The 22,103-nt window shown below is 40.2% G+C and overlaps 1 protein-coding gene across 2 annotated transcripts in view; it reads right to left on the reverse strand.

Annotated features, from left to right (window-relative positions):
* The window catches only part of c10h1orf112 (chromosome 10 C1orf112 homolog), a 42,790-nt gene that overhangs the window by 5,388 nt on the left and 15,299 nt on the right, over positions 1 to 22,103 (reverse strand). For both annotated transcript variants that reach the window (XM_033028246.1, XM_033028245.1), the window contains exons 10-20: positions 20,026 to 20,090; positions 19,276 to 19,424; positions 18,108 to 18,237; positions 16,454 to 16,640; positions 15,276 to 15,358; positions 14,837 to 14,888; positions 11,461 to 11,550; positions 6,240 to 6,425; positions 3,845 to 3,967; positions 1,536 to 1,631; positions 160 to 273 (exon numbers count right to left, since the gene is read on the reverse strand). In XM_033028246.1, coding sequence (XP_032884137.1) covers positions 160 to 273; positions 1,536 to 1,631; positions 3,845 to 3,967; positions 6,240 to 6,425; positions 11,461 to 11,550; positions 14,837 to 14,888; positions 15,276 to 15,358; positions 16,454 to 16,640; positions 18,108 to 18,237; positions 19,276 to 19,424; positions 20,026 to 20,090 — 1,275 coding nt within the window. The remainder of the gene's footprint in view (positions 1 to 159; positions 274 to 1,535; positions 1,632 to 3,844; positions 3,968 to 6,239; positions 6,426 to 11,460; positions 11,551 to 14,836; positions 14,889 to 15,275; positions 15,359 to 16,453; positions 16,641 to 18,107; positions 18,238 to 19,275; positions 19,425 to 20,025; positions 20,091 to 22,103) is intronic.

Consider the following 22,103-nt stretch of genomic DNA (forward strand, 5'->3'; position numbering starts at 1 on the left):
CCAAGGTTAGAACAGGGCATGATATGTTATAGTAATTACAGTTTTCACCCTGTGGAATCAAATTGACATTAAAAGTTGCAGGATAAATGAACTGTAAATCGCATGTTTTATCAAAATAGTCTAGATTTTTTTTTAAAGATACAGTGGAAGTCAGGGTACCTGAACATCTGGCGATATGACAGTGGTCCCCAGGGATCCCAAAAATTCCAGTGCAGCAAGACGAACATGATCAGGAGGATTTAGGGGCAGAAGGAAACTGAGAAACAATACCACCTATAGCACAAATAAGATTAATTGTTATCGTAAGGGAATCACACAGCAGTTTCTGCTTATCAGATCAAGAAACCAAAGAACATCACATGTGTATGACTAATTGCTGCATCCATTTTGTCAATAATCATCTAATCGCTTCCTAATATGCATCATTCTGCATATAAATGGAGAGCTGATGGAATGTTGATTCCAACAGTCAATTTGACACTCGGTCACCTTCTTCACCTCATTCGCACTGGGCTCAGGGAATGGTGATGGGCTCCTTGATGTTTTGTTGTTAAGTGTACTTCTGCATTATAATACATCGTATAACAAACATTTGCCCTTAATGAATTCACTTATCAGTACCCAAAAAGGAGATACGGAATAAAAATTTACTCTGACAGCATTTATGTGAAAAGAGTTTACAAATGAAATTAAAAAATCCCAAAATTTCCATCATTCCTATCCCCAGGGACAAACCCGGCACCCTTCAAAACCGTTTATTGCAACATAAAATAAAATAATGTTCGACTCTTCCCAACCATCGTCAAGAATCAATTCAACTCCCATTTCCATTTAAAGTTCTGAAGCACATCAATATCTCATAAATACAAGTACAAGTCTTCCAATACAAGTACATTGTGACCAAAGCTTACAAAATGCAATTCTATGATGCAAATAAAAGTGATGTGAATGAAACTATAATTTGCGGTCTCTCCTCATCTTCCACAATCTTTCCACCAACATCAACACTGCGTACTTCTGACAAAAATTATCTTTTATTCTTGCAAACACTGCACATTCAGACGTGCTGAACATACTTCACAGCCACATCTGATCCATTTCCAAGGCTATTTTCTTCACCAATATCAACTGCTTTTACCAAAACACGTTTCATCTTTCATGTCACCAAAACCTGAATCTACATTCTTATCAATATATGGCTGGACGTCTGAAGATCATTCCTACTAATACTGTCACAGAAAGCTGCATGAATAAAAATGCTACAGCCCACGGTGAAATCACATTAACAGTCCACATAGTGACTACCAAAGAATGTATTAGACTTAGTTTCCTATGTCCCTTCGTCAAATTAAAGCATTTTCGCTTCACTTTAAATTAATTGTGCAATTTCCATGCAGTCTTTCAGCTTTCTATAGCAGCATTCAGCTTGAACTTCTCCAACGTCATGTAGTCATTCCAACAAACTCAAATTTACATTAGAAAAATATGGGAACCATTCGAGGAATCAAAATCAGTTCACCCATAACCAGCATTACCTGAGCAATTAATGCGGCACCTACAACACGAATCAGGCTTGCAACAAGAGAAAGGACCAGAGCCATTGTCTGCTGAACACAGTGCTGGCTTAACACCTATATGAACAACAGAAAAAGTATATTCAAAAGGAAACAAAATATGAAGTATATTTTAATAGGAAGTAATCATGCTGGCTAATAGGGCTATCGGTTATATGTAACTCAGGAACTCTTGCTTACCCACATGTACAGTAAGAAACAAAAGCCTAAAATTAAGGTTAGATGCGGACATATCCGATAGTCCGCTCCTTTTCTGGATTCACTATAAAGTGGTAGACGAATGACGTTAGCACTTTGTATACAGTGCCTTCCATAATGTTTGGGACAAAGACCCATCATTTATTTATTTGCCTCTGTACTCCACAATTTGAGATTTGCAATAGAACAAAAAAATCACATGTGGTTAAAGTGCAATTTGTCAGATTTTAATAAAGGGTATTTGGGACACAGCAATGTAATGTAAATGAAAGTAGTCATGTTTAGTATTTTGTTCCATATCCTTTGCATGCAATGACTGCTTGAAGTCTGCAATTTATGGACATCACCAGTTGCTGGGTGTTTTCACTGGTGATGCTCTGCCAGGCCTGTATTGCAGCCATCTTTAGCATGCTTGTTTTGGGGGCTAGTCCCCTTCAGTTTTCTCTTCAGCATATAAAAGGCATGCTCAATTGGGTTCAGATCGGGCGATTGACTTGGCCACTCAAGAATTTACCATTTTTTAGCTTTGAAAAACTCCTTTGTTGCTTTAGCAGTATGTTTGGGATCATTGCCTTGCTGTAGAATGAACCGCCAGCCAATGAGTTTTGAGGCATTTGTTTGAACTTAAACAGATAGGATGTGTCTATACACATCACGATTCATTATGCTACTACCATCAGCAGTTGTATCATCAATGAAGATCAGTGAGCCAGTGTTGAATGATCACATAGAGGTTGTAACTCATAGTCTTTAGTGCAGTACAAGTGGAGGGAACACAACATGCTTTCATCCCCGTGGTACTGTATTTCTGTTCATGAAGTCTTCTGCGGACAGTGGTCATTGACAAATCCACACTTGGCTCCTGAAGAGTGTTTCTGATCTGTTGGATAGGTGTTCGGGGATTTTTCTTTATTATAGAGAGAATTCTTCTGTCATCAGCTGTGAAGGTCTTTCTTGGCCTGCCAGTCCCTTTGCAATTAATAAGCTCACCAGTGCTCTTTCTTCTTAATGAAACAGTCGATTATGGTAAACTTAAGGTTTGGCTGATGTCTCTAACAGTTTTATTCTTGTTTCTCAGTCTCATAATGGCTTATTTGACTTTCATTGGCACAACTTTTGCCCTTGTTGATAAACAGCACTAAAAGTTTCCAAAGGTGATGGAAAGACTGGAAGAAAGACTAGGTGCTGAGAGCTCTCTTATACTTGCATGAAGGAGGCAATTAAACACATCTGAGTAATTATAAACACCTGTGAAGCCATGTGTCCCAAACATTATGGTGCCCTGAAATAGGGGGACTATGTATAAACACAGCTGTAATTTCTACATGGTGAAACCAAAATGTGTATAAATGGCCTTTATTAAAATCTGACAATGTGCACTGTAGCCACATGTGATTTTTTTTTTAAATTACAAATCTCAAATTGTGGAGTATAGAGGCAAATAAATAAATGATGGGTCTTTGTCCCAAACATGATGGAGGGCACTGTATGCTAGGGAGAGCTGATGTAGGAATAGTAACCCTCATTCATTTGAATGGGGTCATTGAAGTGTGGAAAATGTGTTTTTTTATGCATCTTACTTTATTTTCACTTTTCTAACTGCATGAAAGTGTTTCAATGCATTTAATTAAATTTAAAACATTTCAATCTACTTTAACATTTTCAAATGTCCTGACTTACAGATATTTAAAAACTATTAAGGTAGTGACTTCTCACAAAACGGCCTCCAATCAATCTCAACAGGTACCTGTCCCATGGCATGTGTGAGAGTCCTGGCATGGTTCTGACTAGGAAATAAAGGTTCCACTGAATATTCAGGTCAGAAAACAAGTACTGGAGCAGAATTTCTCCTCGGAAAATACATTGTGAATTCAAGCATGTAGACATTTCACCAAATAATTTTACATGAGATTTATGAAATACAGGAGAGATACCTGTTCATAATAAGTTGTGCTTGTGCTTGTTCTTTCTATGCCATCCTGATCACATAATTAGTGCAAGTAATACGGTGTTGCATATATATTAACAATGCTTATTGGATAACATCTCAGAAACATGTTTCATCTGCTCACCTGTTCCACAGTGAGGAATGTCCATATCTGGCAGAGTGTTTCTGTGATTGCTAGCTGCAACTCTGAGGTCAAGCCTTCCCCTTGGGCGTGACATACAGCCAACAAAGCAGCAAGTGCAACATTCTGACAAAAATAAAAATGTTCAATCTCTTAATTAAAGAGTTACAGTCATGAAAGCACAGAAACAGGCTGCTCAGCCCACTGTATCCATGCTGAGCATCAAACACCCATTTACATTAATCCCATATTTCCATCAGCTCCTCCTGCTGCATTCCCATTGCCATCCTCTACAATAGAGATTTGCAGTTGTGAATTAGCCATCTAACAGCATGGCTTCGGAATGTGGGAAGAAACTGGAGAGCCTGGTGAAAACCCATTGGGACGCAGAAGAACATGCAAACTTCACACAGATTTCACCAAGCATCGGTGGCTGGAGTTCCAAGGTGGCAATGCTAACTCCTCTGGTGACCCTTAAAAACATTTTTATAATACTTTTAATTGGTGATTTTAAAGATGAAAAATTGCATGCAAGTGATATGATCAAAGAAACAGACAAAAAGCATCGCAAGAAATATGAATAGGCTGTGGTGGATTATTCGTTTGATTGGACAATCTGGGATAATCACATTTGCCACAAATAATAATTTTAAAAGAACTTCCTTTGGCAGTAGAACTTGTGTTTTGTGACTTTTAACAGAGGATTGCGGCCCCCTTCCTCTGTACCACACCGTCCTTTTCAATGTGGTCCAGGAACCTGGCTCCAAACACGCTAATGTACAAATTAAAGTGTAGAGGCCACCTCAACTCAAGCAGCCAGCTTGGTTGCACCAGTACACCTAAACAATTTTATGAGACAAATTTGGTTTGATTTTTAATTGTAACATTAAAAACATTTCAAAGATTTAAAACAATTAAATTAAAGGCACTTCCTGCCTTTCTCACAGCTGTTATTTTCCCTCATTCATTTTAATGGGCAACTGTGGTTGCACCAGGTTCAGAAGGTAGATTTCGCAGCCAGAAAACTAGGAAATCTGCTGAAGTTGGTGGACTCCATGATAAGTCAGTTGTCTTGGGTTTGAAACTCTGCTGAGCCAATGACAATGCTATATCTATAGTTTAGAAGTTGCCCAGTCACTTAGCTGATAAGTAGAAAGTTCAATTTGTTTGCATTTGTACTTTTGATCTACTAGTATGATCGCACTGTCAAATATTTGCCCTTAAATTCAAAAAGTTTTTTTTTTTTAATCATTAAACGTGTTATGTAAAAATTGTACTTTTTTCCTAAGATATTGGAAACATGACAATGCAGGAATCCCATCAGCATGCAATCAATAGTTGGTCAACCAATTACAATTTAATATTTTATAATGGTAAGTATAGGGGGGACCACCATGACGCAAAGTAAAGATGGTAATCGCCATGAAAATTAGGTAAAGTCCATGGATATATGCTTATAGTCACTACACATTATTTTTCGTACAAGTATAATAATTTATCTACGAGGTGTGTTGTTTAATGGTGGCAGGTGTTTCCACTGGTGATTGGTCTAACAACTGGCTTTCAGTCCCAAAGACAGGATGACAACATTTCATATGTGAAAGTGTGTTGCAAGATGAAACAAGTCCAGATGAGTCCAGCATTGTATCAGTACTCTTTTGTGGGGAAGAGTACATCCTTTTTGAATAATAGAAATGCTGTTAGGTTTCAGCTCCCTATGCTGAGGTGTGGGCGAGCAGTGGATAAAGATGTTTTGAGATCAAGTTCTGCACTTCATGTTATGATTCAGGCAAGTCCTTATTTAAGATCACCAAATTAGCCACAATGGCGCTCTTCATAGTAGCATTGTTTTTGCTGAAAACTTGAATTCTTTTTCAGCAAATGGATGTCTAGTTACTTCTCTAATCATGGATATAAAATCTTGTAAACTGAGTATTTTTTTAATTGGTAGAGTTCAAGCAAAGCTTTACATGAAGAGTGAGTGATGTATAAACCTATAATGTGGAGCTAGCTGCTAGGTATTTATTCCAGCCCTGGACTTTAAGAGTCACTGAAATCAGGATCACTGAACAGTAAATACAATCTAACTTGGGAGGCTAAAGGAATTAGCGTGCCATAAAATTAATGTGGTTATGAGTACATATGATGGAATGAGGAGGCTTCTAAGAGAGCAACTAAATGTGTTCTCCAATCTTTCTTTTCTTCAAACAAAATCATCACAGGATGGGTAGGAAAGAACTGCAGATGCTGGTTTAAATCGAAGGTAGACACAAAATGTAACTCAGCGGGTCAGGCAGCATCTCTGGCTGTGCAGAAATCCATAGATTATCCTTTATGCTGAACATTGAAATGTATTTGTCTCTTAAAGGCTCTGAAGAAATTAGATAGTACATCTTACCACATGTTCCAGTTCTCCCAAGGAACATTTGCTGCTTTGCCATCTCCTGCACTGGTCAATTGCTGCCCTGATAATATCAGAAGTAATGGGTCTTTGAAGCTCAGGGGCCAGAGCTTTAATACTAACTTGACGCCATAGCAATAAATTGCTTGCCTCCTTTGGAGAAAATCTCTTCACAAATATAACCTGTAGGTAAAGAAGGAATATGATAACTCAAAGTGAAAATTAACTTTCACTACAATGATAATGTTTCTTTATGGAAATCCTCACAGGTGTTGCAATTGTTGACAGTCATGGGATATTAAGGCACTAGCACAAAACAGAAATTAATTTTTAACTCAGAACTTTTCCAATTTATGAGATCAGGAGAAATGTTAGTTCTCCTGATCTCGTAAATTGGAAACGTTCTGAATGTAACATGGCAGTTTGCATGTTACATTTTGATAAATGATAACAATTTCAAAATGCTTTTCCTTTTCTTGTCATGATTTCCTCAATGTTCCAGCCCTGGACTTTTATATTTCCGTGAAATCCATGTACTCATATATGATTGGCTTGAAATCATGTATAATGATTTACCTGGATAGCAAGCAAAACAAAGTTTTTCACTGTATCTTGATGCCCATGACAATTAGCCAAACCAATAATCGACTGACCACTACAAATTCTCCGACTGCCAGTTACCTGGACTACATCTCCTCACACCCTGCCTCTTGCAAAGATGCTATCCCAACTCTCAATTTCTCCATCCCCATATTTGCAGCCAGATGAGGCTTGCTGAAGAAGGGTCTCGACCGGAAACATCGCCTATTCCTTTTCTCCAGAGATGCTGTCTGACCTGCTGAGTTACTCCAGTTTTTTTGTGTCTATTTTCCATTCTAGGACATCAGAGATGTCCACTTTCTTTAGTAAACGTGTTTTCCACCCCGCTAGCATAGATGGATACCTCACCCAGAGCGGCCAAGTTTTGTCAGAGCATTTCAGTGTTCTAGTACTTCAAAATCAGTATTTTGCTGAGGAAATCAGTATTTTAACACGGTGCCATTTTGCTGAAAATTGTTTATTTTTTATATGCGGTCATACCCATGTAAGAGTACAAGAATGCATAACTTTGCTACCAATTGACATGTCTTCTACGCACCTTACTTGACAGTGCATTCATTGCCATCTCTTTGTATCTCCGTCTCTTTAGAGAAAAACATTTTTTACACAGAGAGTGGTGAATCTCTGGAATTTTCTGCCACAGATTGTAGTTGAGGCCAGTTCATTGGCTATATTTAAGAGGGAGTTAGATGTGGCCCTTGTGGCTAAAGGGACCAGGGGGTATGGTGAGAAAGCAGGTACAGGATACTGAGTTGGATGATCAGCCATGATCATATTGAATGGCAGTGCAGGCTCGAAGGGCCGAATGGCCTACTCCTGCACCTATTTTCTATGTTTCTATGTATACTGCTGTTTGAATGGCTGCTTCCTGCTTTTAGCACCAGATGATGATATAGAAACCATTTTGCATTTATAATCCCTATTCTTTCTAATCTTGTCGCGTCTCGTCCCTCGACTCGCAACAGCTTCGTATCCACCATGCCACATCGTACGTAACGCGCGCGAGCGCCCGTGAAGCCCCGACCAAAGATCAAAGCTGTAGTACGTCATGGGTAATTTTTCGCGCCATCTTAATGTGCTCATCACGGCGTCCACATCTACATCTACAGCTCACTGAATGATACAGACGTCCTGACTGAAAATCACACCCTTCCGATCATTTATTTTAGGATAAGCCTTTCCAGATAACATGCTACTTTTTGCTTCATCCCATTTTCAAAATATTCATTCATGGGCGGAAATCCCTTTTAAAACATGGGGGGGGGGGAAATTTCCTGGGGGCCAGTGACAAGTGTGCATGACAACGAACAATTTTATCTCCGCCCACTCCCCCCCCCCCCACCCCCAACAACTAGAAGCACATTGTATTTATTGGTTAAACACAGTAATACCGAACGGTTGCCTGCGTAACGCACACAACAAGCTCCCACTCACAAAACACCAGATAATCTGTATTTTTTCCAGTTTATTTGCAGTTCATTTGTTTTTTTGAACATTGCAGTTAACAGTGCCATTTTAGCAGCGGTGTCGAGTAAGTCGTACTTTCCCCCCCCCCTCCCAAAAACGATACATTACTCTTAAATCACATACCTTACCTCTATTACCCCTCTACATTAAAACAAAGTGTCAATGCCTCTTCAAGGTCTACTAATCCCAGTGCTTCCACATCTAAAAAAAAAGTCCTGAAATAGAATCCCAAATTTCCTGGAATTTGATGGCATTTCCTTAAATTTTCGAAATGCTTCTTCTTTTTTTTTTTGCGGGCACACGTTAACAACACAAAGAAGAACAAGGCAAAACAGATCTATGTAACTACACCGTATCTGCCTGCTTCTGTTATGCACTTGTACAGTGTTATGCAAGGCAGCTTTTGTTGCCTCCAACAGCTTTTGTTATCTTCATTTTTTCAACCTGCTCTCATGTGTCTCAGCCTCTGCTCTCTCTCCGTCCCACTCTCCTCCTCCCTCCCCCTCTCTTCGTCTCTCCCTCCCTCTCTCTCTCCTTCCTCTCTCCCTCTCCTCCAACCCTCCCTCTTTTTCTCCCTCCCTCTCTTATTCCCTCCCCCTCTCTCCCTGCCTCACCCTCCCTCTTTCTCCCTCCCTCCCTCTCACCTCCTCCATCTCTCCTTTTTTTCTCCCTCCCTCTCATATTCCCACCCTCCCTCCCCCCTTCTCCCTCCCCCCCTTGAGCCCACCCACCGTTCTATAAAATCAAAGGTCAATCCCAATGTAACTGCAATCCCACTGGTAACCTTTCACCACTAGGCTTATCCATAATTCTACCACTGCCTGAAAAATAATCAAAGGCTCAACTTCCACTGAGAAAGAGAATTCCAAAGATTATTATACGAGAATTTTCCCGAATGTGACCCATAGCGTTGTGGCCATAGTGCTATGTGTAAAGCCCATAGCGCTTTGTTTAAAGCCCATAGTGTTCCAGCCGATAGCGCTACATTTAGAACCCATAGCGCTGCAGCCGACAGCTCTTTGTCTAAATTCCCACGCGTTAAACTGATAGCGCTCTGTTCAAACCTGGAGAGGGACAGGCCTGGAGAGAAGGAATGGGTGACGTTTCTGGTCGAGACCCTTCTTCAGACTGAACTGAACTCTCGTCGGTGAGAGTACTTGTGATTGTCTGAAGAAGGGTCTCGACCCAAAACGTCACCCATTCCTTCTCTCCAGAGTCACTGCCTGTCCCGCCGAGTTACTCCAGCTATTTGTGTCTGCCTTCAATTTCAAAGTTAAATAAAAAACACGGAGTGCTGAAGGAACTCAGCGGGCTAGGCGGCATCTGTGGAGGGAATGGATTAGGAGTTGTTTCGGGCCAGGTTCTTCTTCTATAGGAAGGAACTGCAGATGTAGTTTTCTTTGCAAAATGCCAAATGATTCCCGGAATGCCAGGGTGAGGGGGAGGGGGAGGGTGAGAGCGAGAGCGGAGAAGAGAGGGAGGAGAGGGGGAGTTAAGGGCCTGTCCCACTTTCACAACCTTAATTCACAACCATGTTTACTCGTGGACATTTTTCATCAGGCTAGAAAAACGCCCCGACCTACTTGATGCCACGAGTACCTACGACTAGCATCACAGCCTGCTACGACTTACCTACGGCGTCCTACGACCATGCTGCGAGTACGAGTCAAGGGCAAACTCGGCAGAGGTCGTGAAAGTGGGACAGGCCCGAGAGGGAGAGAGGGAGCAAGAAAGAACGAGATAGAGAGATTCCAGCCTCTTAACCCCAAGCACGGTGGTAGATAAACGCTTACAAAAATAATCATCCAGATCTTGAAATATTAAATAATAATAGATTTAATCTGCTATAATTTTTAGAGGTACAGTATAACTTTTTATATCCTTGCATTTTTTAAACAGCAAGATCTTGTCAATTTCACCGGGTTATTACTTTTCCATTGGCAAGTGGTATGTTAATGAATCAGGAAGTCGGGCCGATCTCGGTTGTTCCCACCTGCCCGTTGCCCCTCGGCCGGCACAGGCACGGCACAGGCACGACTTGTTGTTACGATTATCTATGGTCAGATTTTTTTTTAATCCGTATTTATCAACGCAAAATCGTACATCAGTATTCTTATCGCATTTCCGTACAAAATATGGAAAATCTGTACTACTTGGCAGCTCTGCTCACCTACATCTCCTCTGTGTTCCATGGTTAAGGTCTCACCCCCTCTCGCCCCAAATGGAACAAGGATAGAGTTCCCCTGGTCCCCACCTTTCAACCCGCCACCCTCCGCATCTAAACATTATTGACATTTCCATCACCTCCAACATGAACCCAACACCAGTCACATCGTCCAATCTCCACCCCTTTCTGCTTTCCACAGCCACTGCCCACTCCGCAAATCCTTAATTAACTCATCCCTTCGTATCCAAACCATTCCCTCCCCAATTACGTTCTCCTGCAACCCTTATCCCTCACTTCTACCCAGTGGCCACAGCAATCCTTTGGGGTGAGACAGAGGTTCATGTGCACCTCCTCAAACCTCATCTACTGCATCCGGAGTTCCTGATGTAGCCTCCTGTACATCAGCGAGAGAAAGCGTAGATTCGGCGACACTTGCACTCGGTTCGCCAAGGACCACTGGATATCATGTTGGCTAATTATAAATTCTCTTCCCATTCCCATACTTTCCTTTCTGTCCTGGGCCTCCTCCATTGCCAGAGTAAGGCCCAAACTGGGGGCACAGCACCCTGTATTCCGCTTGGGCAGTTTACACCCCAACAGTATGAACTCTTATGCTGGACTGATACCAAAGTAAAATCGTGGCACACGAAAAACTTTTACAAGCTCTTGGATGGACATCTATATATTCTCTACAAGTAACAGTTTCAGGATCAGCTTATTAACAGTCGTGCAATAATTATTCTGTAACCACAAGATGGCAACAATAAAATCCATATGCCACTGATTCTGATAGTAAAAGCCACGCTTTCTGTGCAAATATTCAACTCATTTTGAATCAAATATTGCATTGCTATACTCAGTATAAGTGTTCAAAGCTCACTTTCATGTTACCCTAAGTGGTGGTGAAATAAATGAAGACTGACACTTTTGCTCAAACTGCCCAAATTAAATATCATTTTGATTTCTGCCATCCAAGAGACTAACCTGATGCTCCGCTGCCATGAGGAAAAGCAAACGCCGCAGGAGTAAAGACAAATGGAACAGCTGGAAACAGTCGCCACAACAAGACTTCACCTGAAAATTAAGATACAATGTTAAAAAAGAAAAATGGAGTAAACCAGAATAAGATTCTTCAACAGTGATAATTTATTTCCAGTTTTCAATGCACATCAATACGTGGCCAAACCATCAATGTAAAACAAATAGCAATCCAACATAGCCCAAGGACAGCTATTAAAACATTAGGGGCTGAGCGAGAGAGACAGTGACTGAGCGAGGGACAGCAAGACAGACAGAAACCAGCAGACAGAAAAGGTATCCCAAAAAATTATTTTCTGAAAGAAATTTAAATTGTGACTTAATATAATCAAATATTTTGTGTTAACACTGCCTCGCTGAGAATTTTGTCCAATAGATTCACCATTGCTCACAGAGTTCTGCAGATTTGTTTTTAATTTATTTAATTACTCTGCACATTAAGTTGTTTTATTTTAGATCTTGGAGAGTAAATGACAGAATGACCTGGTTCAATCAAACAGCTTGATACAACTTTTTAGGAGATATCTTCTAGAAATAATTGTGATGTGATAAATTCAACAAATGAAAACTTACAGTAAGTTAGTGCAAATAAAATTCTGCCTCGATTTTAGGTTATGAGGAGAACATTATGTCTGTAAATGGATTTCTTTTTGTTGATACAAAGAATGTCCTTTAACACGACCTACAAGTCTAAAAAAGAAAAATAATGCATATGCTGAAAATCTGCAGAATAAAAATAATGCTGAAAATACTCAGGTCAGGCAGCATTAGATGAGAAAGAATAGACATACAAGAATGAAGAAAGAATGAATATGATGCAGAAAAGGGGAGAAGAAAAAGAACAAAGAAGATCTACATATTGTTTAAGGAGGAACTGCAGATGTTGGAAAATCGAAGGTAGACAAAAATGCTGGGGAAACTCAGCGGGTGAGGCAGCATGTATGGAGCAAAGGAAATAGGCAACGTTTCGGGTCAAAACCCTTCTTCAGACTGATGTGAGGGTGGGGGGGGCGGGAGGAAGAAAGGAAGAAGTGGAGTCGGAGAGCTGAGGGAGAGCTGAGAAGGGGAGGAGAAAGTAAGGACTACCTGAAATTAGAGAAGTCAATGTTCATACCACTGGGGTGCAAACTGCCCAAACAAAATATGAGGTTCTGCTCCTCCAATTTACGGTGGTCCTCATTCTGGCCATGGAGGAGGCCCAGGACAGAAAGGTCGGATTCAGAATGGGAGGGGGAGTTGAAGCGCTGAGCCACCGGGAGGTCAGGATGGTTATTGCGAACTGGGCGGAGGTGTTCAGCGAAGCGATCGCCAAGCCTATGCTTGGTCTCACCGATGTAGAGCAGCTAACATCTTGAGCAGCGGATGCAATAGATGAGGTTGGAGGAGGTGCAGGTGAACCTCTGCCACATCTGGAAAGACTGCTTGGGTCCTTGAATGGAGTCATGGGGGAAGGTAAAGCGACAAGTGTAGCATTTCTTGCGGTTGCAAGGGAAAGTGCCCGGAGAGGGGGTGGTTCGGGAAGGTAGGGACGAATTCAAGTTCAAGTGAGTTTATTGTCATGTGTCCCTGTATAGGACAATGAAATTCTTGCTTTGCTTAAGCACACAGAAAATAGTAGGCATTTACTACAAAACAGATAAATGTGTCCATATACCATGATATAAATATATACACACATGAATAAATAAACTGATAAAGTGCAAATAGCAGAAAGTGGTTATTAATAATCAGAGTTTTGTCCGAGCCAGGTTTAATAGCCTGATGGCTGTGGGGAAGTAGCTATTCCTGAACCTGGTTGTTGCCGTCTTCAGGCTCCTGTACCTTCTACCTGAAGGTAGCAGGGAGATGAGTGTGTGGCCAGGATGGTGTGGGTCTTTGATGATACTGCCAGCCTTTTTGAGGCAGCGACTGCGATAAATCCCCTTTATCACTGTCAACGGAATCTGACTGGAGTTTTAAATCTTTTCTTTAACCTATTATCGTGATTAATGTAAGTGTCAAACATGCTATTGATCTGATGAAGATGAAATATCAATCATTGATCAACAACAGATAAAACATGCAATATCACTCAGCAAATTACTGAGATAAAGTAGTCAACTGCACTGATGTACAGCTGACCCAGTACATGTTTTTTTTTAAATCATCATTCTTTATTCAACCTAATCCACACTCAACACATGTAGTCAGGCTTTTCACCCAGCTAATGTTTTTCGTGATTGAGCAAATGTATAAACAAGCACTTCCACCTTTGTGAGCTCAAAGTTGCACTGAATCCAAACTTAGATATGTACTTATCTGCAGCACTTTCAGAAAGGCAACTGAGACATTTTTTGGCCACTAGAAAATTACTTTTTGCCTTTATAAGTGGAGAAAATTTGAGGGAAATGAAACTCAACTTCAAATATTTTACAAGAATATAAATTGATATAAAGTTATTTGCACGTAAAAATTCTCCAGTATTCTTCATTCAACCACCTTGCCATTTCACTCAATTAAAAGAATAGCGGGCTGGCGTTTATTCCACATCCCTGAATGGCCCTAGAAAGTGTTGCTGAGCTATCTTCTGAACCGTTATGGTTTTGGTGAAGGTCCACCTTGAATGCTGTTGGGATATTTCCACCCAGGTTAAAGGATCGGTGATATTTTCCAAGTCAGGGTGATGTGCAACTTTGCAGGGCACCTGCAGGTTGTGGTGACCTTGGTGGTGGAGGTCACCGGTTTGAGAGGTACTATTGGAGCAGCCAAGACGTGTAACCGCAGTGCATTTTGTAGTTGATACACACTGCAGCTATTGTGACATTAGTGGTAGAGGAATGAGTGTAAAGTGTGATGACGGAGTGTCAATATAGTTGGTTGCTTTATCCAGGTTGGTGTCACATTTTAAAGTGTTTCTGGACCTGCAACTATCCAGGAGTGAAAGTATTCCTTTTCACTCCTAAATTTGTACCTCGTGGATGGTGGAGAGGCTTTGAGGTGTCAATAAGTAAGTCAGTTGTCTCTGATATGCCTGTCCAGTTGAGTTTCACGTCAGTGGTCAATCCCAGGATATAAATCGTGAGGGACCCAGCAAAGGTAATGCCTTTGAAGGCTAAGTGGTTGAATGCTCTCTTGATGGAGATTGTTGACCATTTAACAACCCAGCACTGTAGGTTGTATAGAACTTGCTGTATGAAGGCTTGGACTGCTTCATTTATTAAAGAATGTAATTGAACATCACAATCATCAGCAAATATCCTTACTCGTTGCGAAATATATTTTGCAAATAGTACTCCACAGCACACTACGTTGAATTACATTTTAACATAGTTTGTTGGCTTACCAGGTCAGCTATGAGGGAGACGTGATGAGCACAAAGATCTGCACTTCCATACCTGCAAGTGAAAAAAGACACACCAAACACATATAATTAAAAATTGTTGCAATTCATTGCAATTCATTGATTTTTCAACAAAATGGTACACAGTTAAATGATTGATAAAAAACACATCTACTGATGCTCCTGAAGACATCATCAGTGATGTAACCTGGGGTCATTGGGTGTTTCGGGTCTTTCAACATCAGACACCCTCACCTAGGCGACCCAGCCGTCGTTGATCGGACCACGATTTTACTTCGATAGATGGCCCAGACGATTCAAATTTATGGCAACTTGCCAACAGATTTTTTTTTTTTTTAAATCTTTGTTAAAAGAAATAGATAGAAGGGATTTGTGTAGTTTACCAATCTGATTATAATTTCATTTGCTTTTCAGTACCTACCGTGCAAGAAAGCACCAAGTATCTGAAGCCAACAGAGCAGTTAATACGTAAGGACTAAGCACAGCATCCAATAAGGAGCATTCCTGAAACAAAAAGCGAGACTAGTAATATACTGAAATGTATTTTAAAAACTTCAAATTAATAGAAACTTGCTTTTGTAGAACACCTCATACAAACTCAGGATGTGTACTTACAGCCTAAAAAATATTGGAAGTGCAATCACACCAATAATACAATGAAACCTAACGACCAAATGGCTCACTGAAGGAAGGTCCCATGCATGATTGTAAAATAATGACCAAATAAGCTGTTTTTTAAATGAGATTGGTTAGGGCATGAAGATTGATCAGAACAGGTTCTTCCTTGCTTCCTTAAAACAGTGCCACAAAATCTTTTATGTTCACCTGAGATGGTGCATAGGGCATCTTTCATTTGAACAAAATTAATTCATTCAGGGAACCTAACTGCACAGAGGTCAATGTCAATCTAGGCTATGTGTTCAATCCTGTGGAGTAAAATACCTTTTTTTAAAAAAAGTTTAATTGCAGACTTTTAACAGGCTTTAAATTTCATAGCTGCCGCTGGGATTTGAACTTGCATCCTTGTCAATATTGTGTCTTTGTGTCCTGTTGTTAGGTTACAATACCCTCTACATCCTGCAGCATTTTTTCCAGGGACAAGAAGCAAAATGAAAAAAATGGCACCACAAGAATCTGCAGATGTTGGAATCTTGAGCAAAATAAAAATCAAGACTGGAGGAATCCCTAGTCACAAGCAGCCTGTTCACTTGTTTTTTAAGTAAGAAGAAAATATTTCAAAGAGTTAATACACATTCTGCAGTTCATAACACTGTAAAACTCATCCTTTTTCAGAAATCATTAAGAATTTGCATTTTCAAAATCTGAATAATTAAAATACATTTTAAAGGAATGTTGATGTGGGCAGTACTTTACAGTATTTGATTATCACTATTCTCTGATATTCTTTATAAAATATAATACCAGCATCATAAAAAAGCAATAGATTAAGTAGGCATGAATCCTCATCATTTATGGTTTGGGAGCTAATGTCAGTGGAAGCATTTTTTTGATGGAGGGACTTAATGCAAAGAAAGAAAGTTCCTCTTCAAAGCAGCTTAAAGACTGGAACACTTACTCTAAGGCAAAACTTAAACTCACCAACTCTGGAAAATAAGACGCCGAAATGGATGTGATAAAAGAACATAAATGAGTGCACACATATTCATATAAACTGACACTTTGCTGAGCCTGTCCCTTACTCATCACGCCTGGTAACTGTGCTGGCAAAGAAAGTTCTGCGTGACACCGCTTGAAGTTAAGAAACAATGAATGGAGCAAAGGTAACCTGGAATCAAAGGAAAAGATAAAAGATTAGGTGCCAATTTTGTCTTCATCAAGCACATTTCCAATTCTTAACCTTTCCTGTTCTATGTTCTGTTAGCCTATCACTGCTGAAACCAGTTATTGGAGCTGCTCAGGGGGTCATGTAATTATCAGAAAAGTTAAAAACTACAGCTTCATATTGGATTAATTGCAGTTCTGAAAGTGCATGTGCCTGACATACAAATCACACGTTTGTATGACATTTCAATTCAGGGATTTCTATGTTAGTGAAGATTAGTATTTGTTTATTTCAAGGAAATCGAGAATTAGGTCCATCAAGTTGTTGCTGGCTGTGAGAGATCCATGGATCAGGAGGCAGCAAAACCAACAACATGTCTTGGTCATTATCAAAGCAATACAAGCTTGTCTTATTTATCATCCAAAGCAATACAAGAAGGATGTCTTATTTATCATCCATTTTCTTACCATTCCTGTGTGAAAAAGACACTGTTAAAATTGTAAGCTCAAAAGTAAGCCATATGGAAAGGATATCCTGACCAAGGATATGCTCTGAAGACAAGTCAAGAGTTGAGTGTGATTAATTGTTATGTAGAATAGAATGCCTTTTATTGTCATTCAAACAGACAAGGATTGAACAAAATTTCATTCCTGCAGACGTGACATGACAAAAAAACCAAGACACACACTTAACACAAACATCCATCACAGTGAATCTCCAACATCTCCTCACTGTGATGGAAGGCAAAAGTCTGATCTCTTCCCTTCTCCTGCGGTCCAGCAATCCAACTGCAGCGTCGAGGCGACTGGGGCTCACGATGTTAAAGATCCCCGGCGGGCGATGGTAAATCCCGCGGCCGTTGTGCTATATAACTCTATGCCTCTAAGTAAATGCTCACCAATGTAATTTTAATTAGCACTGTTAATGACATGTCAGTAGCTTTCTTTTACTGGAAATGCCCAAGCACATAAGTCACCAACTTGTCATGGCCAGTCTGTTTTACACATAATCTGCTTTCCATTCAGCAGCGTAGCTTCAATTCAGGCTCCAATTTAAAACAGTGTTGATGCGACTCAGCGGGTCAGGCAGCATCTTTGGAGGCCATAAATAGGTAATGTTTCAGGTCGGGACCCTCCTGGATCCTACTATAATCAGCACTGCGTTCTATGTAAAGTCCCAGCAACCTGTATTTCCAATTTTAAATGTTGGTAATGTTAATGTTGGTAATGTTGGTGTCGAGCAGATGTTGAATGAGGATGTTGAATGAGGAGCAGCAAATACAATATCACCCACATAACACATTCACCCATTGAGTTCCAAAGGATGTACAGTCTATTCATGAAAAGCAGCATCCAATAAGATGTTTGATATATCAATTAATGACGCGTTATAGAAAGGAATGCAAGCACTACTTCCTGATGTGCCAAATGCGTTTCCATTTGATACTCTCTGTGTAGCGGGACACCTCACCTAGTCTTTTCTTCTGAAATCTGGTTACCAGAACACCAGAGGCTTTGAACCACTTCCGACTGCGAGGGAAGCTTGTCCATGATGTTAAGTAATAATAAACATTGTGGAAAGGCCAGCTCTGAGCAGAAATCTTAACATGAAAGAAAATACAGATTTAGTAAAATGTCATCTATAAAATAAAAGGTGGCTGAGACAAATACAACAGACCACAGTACAAACTTCACAGTGCTACCAAACTACTGGTTGAACCTGGTAAATCTGCAGCAAACCCACTGATTTCAAAGGGGATGAACTGCATTCCGAAGAGTAATTTTCTTTTTATTTGATCTAATTCAATTAACAAATGCAATTACAGTACACCGTTATTTTAACAAACCCCTTTCGTAAAGAATTTTGGCTAAAGCGGGTGGACCTACTGATGCCGCCCCTGGATCATACCTCCTCCCCATCCGCTTATAGCCCCGGCTTCTAACGCCACCCCCGCCTCGCAACATGCACCAGCCAGCCTTTCTTCACCCACTGTACTGTCCGGTTGATGCTACCGTTGTTGTGGCTCACGTTGTAGCCCCTGAGACAGCACTTTCTTCGGGCTGCTGCGACAGACAGGATGCGCTTGGTTGCCATGGGGCTGCCTCCCTTTCCATCAGCTGCTGCTTCTTTCAGCTGGCCATTGCTTTGTCCGCTCCCCGCTCCTCCTCCCGTCGCTTTGTCCACTCAACCTCTCCCTCCCCACCACCGCCTCCTCCTCCTCTTCCTCCCACAGAATCAGCTACGTTACTGTACTCTGACGTGTCACTAAATTATATTTCTTCTCTTCATACTGATAGAAGATGTTAGATAGGTTTCACTGACATTTCCATCAGCAGCTTGTATTAAGAATGAGAGTTTTCTTCATTAAATGACTAAATTGTTATGCATAGGAAGGAATTGTAGATACACCGTCTGAAGAAGGGTCTCAACCCAAAACCTCACCCATTCCTTTTCTCTAGAGATGCTGTGTTACATTAGCATTTTGTCTATCTCTAAATTAATATGAAAATCAATTACATTGCTACAGGGCAAGTTTGACTGAAAACAAAATGTTGCTTCAACTCAGTATTCAACCAAACCAAGACTGGTTGTTAAAGGAAAGTAAAAGCAATCTACGACTAAAACGCTTTGAACTCACCCAGATTATCTTGCAACACTATCTCCATAAAGGGCCTGTAGGACATCAACTGTGAGACAAGAGCATCCAGTGCAACTGGAACGATGCAGGCAATCTGGTCATAAGATCCATCAGGTAAAATTGGTGCATTTATGCTCGGAGGGAATTTACTGCAAAAAAATTTTTTTTTAAAAAAGTTAACCTACTCTAATGCATGCAGAAGTTACCGCTTAAATTTATATCTTCACCTTTTTTTTAAATTTAAAAAAAAAGTTATTTTCTTCCATTCTCACTGCAACAAACAACTGTCGGATAAATGTTTGTTCCTAGATTATTCCAGTGCAATGAAACTACTACTGGAATAATACCTAGTTTGATTTGTCCACCTAAAAGAAACAAAATCACTGTTTTCCCTCAAATACCAAGAATAGATTAATGGAATGAAAGAATATCAGAATTCCTAAACAGATATTACAATTTACACAATGCAAGTTATTACAGCTTTAAGATTGAACAAGTGTCATAAGTGCATGCTCAGAGAGAACATGTGAAGATCCCTCCATGAAGAAATAGCCTTCTTACATTCATTTTGTGCCTGCATTACCATCGTACATCGTCACGTCAACAATTACGGGGAACGAGTAAATAAAAGAAAGAAAAACAAACCTTATTCCATTCCTCAAAGCAAGTATATTATCTAATTATCTTAATTACATATTGATGACATCAGATTAAGTGTCATATTTGCTGCTGCTGAATATGAAGGCTTACCAGTACATTTGAAGATAAAGGTGGTGCAATAAACGACAAGATGTTGAGAGGAAATCAGTGAATTCCTAAAATTGAGAATGAAACTAATCAGAAGAAGATTTATGCTGTTTTCATATTATAACTGAAAGTGCAAGTTAGCATTGGTTGAATAAAGACCATCTGCATTTTTCTTTAACCACCATGCAATCAACTTTATTATTTTCTGTTCGACAAAAAAAAATAATGAATGCTAAATGCTTTTTAGTTTGTGGTTTGCTCTTTTTTTTGCATAATTTCAGAAAATACAAGGATAGCACTTCCTGAATCATCATAAATGACTTGTCATTAATAGGTTTATGTTTATTATTGTCACATGTACCAAGTACAATGAAAAACATTATTTTGCATGCTATCCAATCAAATCAGATGATACTAAACATAAGTACAATCCAGCCAAACGCAAGTACAATAGGTAGAGTGAAAGGAAAGATATAGAATGTAGAATATATATCTCAGTATTATAGCGCAATAGTTCTAGAGACAAAGTCCAATGTTTGCAAAGAGGTAAAGGAGAATCAAATTGTACCGTAGCTCAATGCTTCTTAAACTGGTGAATGAAATTATTTTGGGGTGAATGTTAATCTATGTTTTTTGCTCATTAGACAAAATTAATTATATATAAAATTATACACATGGGAGAAATTACCAAAAAATAATAACATTTAGTCGAGGGTGAATGAAATTTTGTGATAAAGGCTCAAGGGTGAATGACACTGAAATAGTTTAAGAAGCACTGCCCTAGCTTATGAAAGCCTGATAACAGAGGAGAATAAGCTCTTTCTGTAACCGGTGGAACGCGCTTTCAAGCATCTGTACCTTCTGCCCGATGAAAGCAGAGAGAAGGTGGAATGACCAGGCTGTGAAAGGTCTTTGATTATGTTGGCTGCTTTCCCATGACAGCATGAAGTGGAGATGGAGTCAATGGTGGGGGAGGAGCAGGCTCTGTGCAATGGACTGGGCTATATCCGCAACTCTCTGCAATTTCTTGTAGTCTTGGGCAGGTTTGTTCTCAAGCCAAGCTTTGATACAATCCAACATTATACTTTCTCTGATGCATCTGTAGAAAATTGAGAGTCTTTGGAGACATGCCGATTTTTCAGTCTCCTGACGAAGTGGAGGCATTACTGTGCCTTCTTGGCTGTTGTTTCAATGTGATTGGTCCATGACAGATCATTGGTAATATTTATGCTAATGAACTGGAGGCCCTCAACCATTTCCACTTTTTTTGGCACCATTGATGCTGATTGGGGCATGTGCTCCACAACTCTTCCTGAAGCCAATAACTAGCTCATACATCTTGCCCGCATTGAGGAAGAGGTTGTTGTCCTGACACCATGTTACTAAGTTGTCTATTGCCTTCCTGATCCAGCCCATCACAGTGGTGTCATCTGCAAACTTGTAGATGGAGTTAGAGCCGAATTTGGCCACTCAGTCTTAAGTGTATAGATAATATAGTAAGGGACTGAAAACGCATCCTCGTGGGGCATTGGTGTTGAAAATTATTGTGGAGAAGGTGTTGCAATCTATCCTCGCTGATTGCGGTCTGTGGATCAGAAAGTCAAGGATCCAGAATCTGGGGGTACTGACTCTGAGGTCCAGGGATTGTAGACGAGATTGGATGGCATTACGATGAAGATGGTGGAGCTACAGTTGATAAATATGAGTCTGATGTTGTCAAGCTGTACCAGAAATGAGCTTAGGGCCAAGGAGATGTGTCTGCTGTAGACCTTCTTCTCTTCTTGCATATGGCGTGCACAGCCTAAAGTTGTAGGCCAACTTGTTCTATTTGATCTTATTTGATTGTGCACACCAGGTTGATTGCATTCGTCGAAACTGGGCGGACCACGTGAAGATTGTGATCTCCCACCACGCTGTAGACCTGTTGAGAAGGTAGGCAAACTGCAGAAAATCCAGGTTGTCTTGGAGGCTGCAGTTAAGGCGTGTCATCACCAGTCTCTCGAAACATTTCATGATGGTGGATGTCAGAGCAGCTGGATGGTAGTCATTAAAGCACACCACCTTAGTTTTCTTTGGCACCG

This window comes from Amblyraja radiata, chromosome 10 (assembly GCF_010909765.2).
Source record: "Amblyraja radiata isolate CabotCenter1 chromosome 10, sAmbRad1.1.pri, whole genome shotgun sequence".
NCBI classification, from domain to species: domain Eukaryota; kingdom Metazoa; phylum Chordata; class Chondrichthyes; order Rajiformes; family Rajidae; genus Amblyraja; species Amblyraja radiata.